Source organism: Mirounga angustirostris, unplaced genomic scaffold, assembly GCF_029215605.1.
Source record: "Mirounga angustirostris isolate CCGP_5_RB_7025 unplaced genomic scaffold, mMirAng1.0.hap1 SCAF_8, whole genome shotgun sequence".
Lineage (NCBI taxonomy): Eukaryota > Metazoa > Chordata > Mammalia > Carnivora > Phocidae > Mirounga > Mirounga angustirostris.
The window spans coordinates 29,998,205-30,004,189 of record NW_026991716.1 but is presented as its reverse complement, the minus strand read 5'-3'; the positions used below and the strand labels follow the sequence as shown (position 1 = coordinate 30,004,189).

Below are 5,985 nucleotides of genomic sequence, written 5' to 3'. Positions count from 1 at the left end.
TTATAGTTTATGATGATATTTGAACAGATTGGTTTCAGGTAGTCACACGCAAGAAGGTCAGTTAAGAAAGGAAAGCTCTTGGGGCGCCTGGGTGGCTGTCTTTAGGCATCTGCTTTCGGCTCAGGTCATGATCCCAGGGTCCTGGGATCCAGCCCCGCATCCAGCCCCGCCTCGGGCTCCCTGCTCGGCAGGGGGCCTGCTTCTCCCTCTCCCTTTGCCTCTGCTTGTGTTCCCTCTCTCACTGTGTCTCTCTCTGTCAAATAAATAAATAAAATCTTAAAAAAAAAGGAAAGCTCTTTAAACTTGGTTAAGTCCTTGTCGTTTTTGAAAAATGATGCTAATCTATAAATGTTACAGGAATTAGACGTTTTCCTGATTACTATTATATGAAATTTGGGCTTAGGTGGCATGCCATACCATGAAATGATGGAAACAAATATGATTTCTGTCTTGGTCTGAAACATTAATTAAAAAGATTTATAAAGATTTATAAAAATCATAATAAACTGTATTCTAAAAGCAGACCCATGTCTGAAAATTCTGGTATACACATATCTTTGACCCTTTTGGAAATAGAGATGTACTTCCTACTGAATGACTCAGAAGGGAAGGAATTTTGGGTGATCTGATAAACAGAGAGTCATGGGGTAAGTCTGTTTCTATACCTTGATGTTAATAGTATAAAAAGAGAACTATAATATTAACATATTATACCTGTTATTTACAATTCTGATCTTCTGTTGATTTTTATACTTGGAAACCATATTCTTAATGATTGATATGCTTTATCAGTCCTGTATGAATGCCAATGCCAAAATCCAGGCTCAGCGTCTGTTCTACCTGGGATTTCTAAGAGTAATGGTTCCCCCCCCCCCCCGCCCACTGGTAGGAATGCAGCATGAACTTGGTCATCTATGATGAAGTAAAGCACATTTTTTTTTTAAAGATTTTATTTATTTATTTGACAGAGAGAGAGACAGCGAAGAGAGGGAACACAAGCAGGAGAAGTGGGAGAGGGAGAAGCAGGCTTCCCGCTGAGCAGGGAGCCCGATGTGGGGCTCGATCCCAGGACCCTGGGATCATGACCTGAGCGGAAAGCAGACGCTTAATGACTGAGCCACCCAGGCGCCCGAAGTAAAGCAAATTTTAGGAGGTCCACTATCAGTTGGTTCCTAGGGAGAATTGATCACCATCAAGTTTATTTCTCCATGCCTGGGTAAAACAACAGTGACTTGTCTGGTGATCACCAAACCCTTCAAACATAAGCATGGTCACATGACCATCTCCTTCCTCCCAAAAAGAAAGAACAACATTTGATTTAGATGGTTTGTGTTCCTCAGAAAAGGTCACTCTATAGACCGGAAGAACTTGAGAAAGAGGAAGTACATTGAATTAAAATGCAGAGACTCAGAAACTGACATTGGGGGCACATTTAGCCGTAATGTCCTTTCTGGAAGTGGGAGGTTGCTGGACAACAGGCGTATCAGAACCGCTTGTTCCAAGGCTATGTGTGATGTTTGAGATCAGTTCAGGAGCCTTGTGAAGAAGAAGAAGAATTTATTTATTTTTATTTATTTTTAAAGATTTTATTTATTTGAGAGAGAGAGAGAGAGCACGAGTGGGGGAGGAGGGGGAGAGAAACAGAGGGAGAGGGAGAAGCAAGCTCCCCACTGAGCAGGGACCCCGATGTGGGGCTCAATCCCAGAACCTGAGCCAAAGGCAGACACTTAACCGACTGAGCCACCCACGCACCCCAGGAGACAAAAAAATTATAGAGAGAGGCTGAACATTGGCCTAATGAAAAATGGAAGAGAGTTTTTGGAGTTCCCTTCAGCAATGGGGCAAAATCATGCTCCGTGGCCACACCCACTTAAAGAGGAAAATGGGATCAAGAGTTGGGGGCAATTGGCTCAACTTGAAAGAAAGGAGCAGCCTCTGAGAGTTTCTCCTATTCTTAGGACACTTCCTGTGATCTATCCTGAACACAGCATACTCATTGAATGCTCCCAGTCTCCTGCTGCAATGAAATGAATTACATCCCGATAAGGAAGAAGGGAGCAGAAATACCACCTGTTGGCTGAGGTCCCTGTCATCCTGAAATGGAAGTAAAAAGGAAGATGGATTCGGTCATTGAGAGAGTAAGGAGCAACAACATCTTGGAAAATTATCCAAACATTTCCACCGCAGTCTCCATGTCACTGGGAATGAAAGCGGGGCCCACTCTGTAGGTCTGAGTCCCCAGGCTGAAAAGAACACCCTGCTGAAGAGGGTAACTAGCAGTCTCGGGTATCTTACTGGGCCAGATCTCGGGCTAGGCACCTTCCACCCCACAGGGCTGTCTTTGCCTCATCAGAGTCTGATTTCAGTGGCCTCTTTTCGCTCTGTTGTTTTGCTTTTCTGTCACAACTTCATCACTGAAGAACAGCGAGAGAGTGGACAGTGTCAACCACTTTCCAGAAGGTTCTTACCTCGCTGGCTTCTACAATGGAGAATGAAGCTCGCTCCGAGGGCGATGAGCCCTAGCACAAAGCCTCCGACTCCAGCCAGCATCTTGCTCCAGGCAGAATCAGGCTGTGCCTCTGGGGAGAACAGAAGTCGGGGTGAGTCTCCCCTCCACTTGCCGCAACCCCAGGGCCCTGTCTGACAGGCACCTGATCTAATCTACCATGGAGAGAAAAGGAAGGGGATGAGGTCAAGCTTGGAACCACTATGGAGAAAGAGTAGATGTGAAAAGCACTAAAGTTTTGGGCCACAGAGTGATGGCTTCCACAGGATGCAAATGCTGGTTTTAGGTCAGCCCATTAAGTCCAAGCTTAAGGGACTGAAGGGAGACTGAAGGGAGAGGTGTTTCCATGTCTGAGGGCCAGTCATGAGGGTGATGGCATTTCTGAGGTTTTTTTGACAAGGGGAGATTCTTTAGACTTCCCCCAGGGCAGGATAAATGTGTGCGAGGATTGCCAGACCGTCACTGCTCCCAGCCGAGACCACAGTTAGGTTGATGAGGAACACGGGGTAGTCTCGTGTAGTAACACAAGACAAAATGAGCAGACCTCAGAGCCTGGAGGGTCATCAGGGAGTAACTCACTCCACTCCACGGTGACAGGACCATCTAGGCTGGGGTGCTCCACTTGGCAGGCGTAGACGTCTCCCTGCCGGGGGGTCATTTCCAGCATCACCAGGGTCTGGAAGGTCCAGTCTCCATTATGCATTGAGTTGGTGGATAAAACCCCAGCTGTTTCCTCCTGTCCATTCAAGAACCAGCGGACTTGAATGTGGCCTGGGTAGAAATCTGACACGTGGCAAACAAGCAGGTTGTGGTGCTGCGGATGCCCCTTCTTGGAGGGAGAGACATGCACTTGAGGCTGGACTAGGAGGGGAAAAGACTCTTTGTTATGACAACTGAGACAGCCAAAGTAGAACATTTAGTGATTTTCTTGCCAAACTGACTTCTCAGATGTTAAAGACAAATCCTATCACCTATTAAGCTATTTAGAGGCAGGAGATGGGGAACACAGTAGGAAAAACAGAATAAAACATTCAAATGTTCTACGAATGACCTTGTCACACCCAATAATGAAAGAGCAAAGAACAGGAGAGGGTCAGAGTTGGTGCTCTAGAACACTTCTGCCACAAATGTAGGTGACAGTGACTAATATTCTTTGAGCAGAAATGTTGGACCAGCTATGAAGTTACCTGAACTTACATTTTCTCATCTTGTTTAAAAGGATGTATAATCCTGCCAGATATTATCTTGGAATCAGAATATATTCAGCCAATAGATTTCCTTTGATCTAGCAGTCTGATATTCTCCTTTAAAAAAGACAAGCAGGGACGGCTGGATGGCTCAGTTGGTTAAGCGACTGCCTTCGGCTCAGGTCATGATCCTGGAGTCCCTGGATCGAGTCCCGCATCAAGTCCCGCATCGGGCTCCCTGCTCCGCAGGGAGTCTGCTTCTCCCTCTGACCCTCCCCCCTCTCATGTGCTCTCTCATTCTCTCTCTCTCTCAAATAAATTAAAAAAAAAAAAAAAAAAGACGAGCAGATGGGATGCCTGAGTGGCTCAGTCGGTTAAGCATCTGCCTTCAGCTCAGGTCATGATCCCAGGGTCCTGGGATCCAGTCCCACATTGGACTCCTTGCTGGGTGGGGAGCCTGCTTCTCCCTCTGCTTGCCACTCCCCCTGCTTACGCTCGAACTCTCTTTCTCTCTGAGAAATAAATAAATAAATAAATAAATAAATAAATAAATAAATAAATAAATAAATAATAGGAGAAGAAATGAAGTAGCTTGATTTGTTCTTCATTTTAACCTGTCTCCTGGCTTCCTCTACCAGGGAAAAAAAAAAAGTTTGTCGCCAGATCCACAAACCCAATGCTCCTGGCTCTTTCCTGTTTGCGGAGCAGGGAGTCTGGCCCCTTGCGGCGCTGGCCTGGCCCCTGGGCTCGGTGCTGGCTCTGGGACGGGGCGGCCGCTCCCCCCTTTGCTGCCCAAGTCCACCCGGTGCAGAGTGTCCGCTGCAGACCCGCCCTGTCACCTCGGCGCTTCAGCGTGAAACCCTCGTCCAGGTCGAAGTTGTGCTTGCACACGGAGTCCACGGCGCTCCGTCTCAGGGCCAGGAACTCCCTGTGAATGTTCCAGTTCTTGGCCGTGATGCTCGGACACGGTGGCAAACAGCCCCACGGCGCTGTCCAACTGGACGAACAGCTCTCGGTTGTAGGTGTATTGCTCCCGGAAGCGGTGCGTCACGTTGAACTCGAGGCAGGTACTCCGCCTCTGGTAGGCGTAAAGCTCTGTGGGGGAGTAAACTAGGAGGTGAATATAAGAATGTATAGGAGGGGGGCGCCTGGGTGGCTCAGTCGTTAAGCGTCTGCCTTCGGCTCAGGTCATGATCCCAGGCTCCTGAGATCGAGCCCCGAACCAGGCTCTTTGTTCACCGAGGAGTCGGCTTCTCCCTCTACCTCTGCCTGTCCCTCCCCCTGCTCATGTGCTCTCTGTCTGCCAACTAAATAAATAAAATCTTAAAAAAGGAAAAAAAAAAAAAAGAATGTATAGGAGAATATAATAATGAATATGGGGGTGAGGAAGCATTTCTTAAGCAAACATAAATCACAAGGCAAAAAGATAATGAAATGAATTACATTAAAATTCAATGCTTCTGTTATGCAAAGGGCACCACTAAGAATTAATAGATGGAATAGAAACACACTCACAATGTCTAAAATTGACATGGGATCAGTATCTAAAATATATAAGCAATTCCTAAAGAACAAGCAAAATAAAGGACAGTGATAGAGCAGTGCTAAGGAGTGGGAATGGGAATTTATAGGAGAGGAAACTTGCAAGGCAGCCTGCAGCTCACCAGTGGAAAGAAAATTCAGAAAGAAATGAGACTGAGATCTATTAGACTCAAGCATCATATGGAGTGTAACGCACCCCCGCCCCATGGTCAGAATAGCACCCAGAGGACACTTGGTCAAACTGAAGAGATGTATGCCATATGACCCAGCACTCCCACAACTTGTTAGACATCAAAAATGTTCACACTCAGGTCCATAAAGGGACAGGTAGGGGCTGCTGTTGACTGTGGCATTATTTGTGACACTAAAGAATTGGCAGGAATCAGTTGGTGTGATCATCCCTGGGACAGCAAACACCTAAAAACTGTTGTGGATGTACACCATGGAATATTTTTTTAAAGATTTTATTTATTTATTTAGAGAAAAAGCATGAACAGGGGGAAGGGCAGAGGGGGAAGGAGAGAGAATCCCAAACAGACTCCCCACTGAGCATGGAGCTGGCATGGGGCTTGATCTTAGGACCCTGAGATCATGAACTGAGCTGAACTCGAGTCAGATGCTCAGGGCGCCTGGGTGGCTCAGTCGTTAAGTGTCTGCCTTCGGCTCAGGTCATGATCCCGGGGTCCTCGGATCGAGTCCCACATTGGGGTCCCTGCTCGGCGGGAAGCCTGCTTCTCCCTCTCCCACTCT

The 5,985-nt window shown here is 47.0% G+C and overlaps 1 protein-coding gene across 1 annotated transcript; it reads right to left on the bottom strand.

The window, feature by feature from the left end:
• Positions 1-1,962: 1,962 nt before the first annotated feature.
• On the bottom strand, positions 1,963-5,442 carry LOC123837264 (HLA class II histocompatibility antigen, DP beta 1 chain). The gene is given in 5 exon segments (XM_064598358.1): positions 1,963-2,579; positions 3,086-3,367; positions 4,533-4,651; positions 4,653-4,841; positions 5,432-5,442. Coding segments are annotated over 5 exon segments (738 nt in total). The 3' UTR covers positions 1,963-2,442.
• Positions 5,443-5,985: the final 543 nt, after the last annotated feature.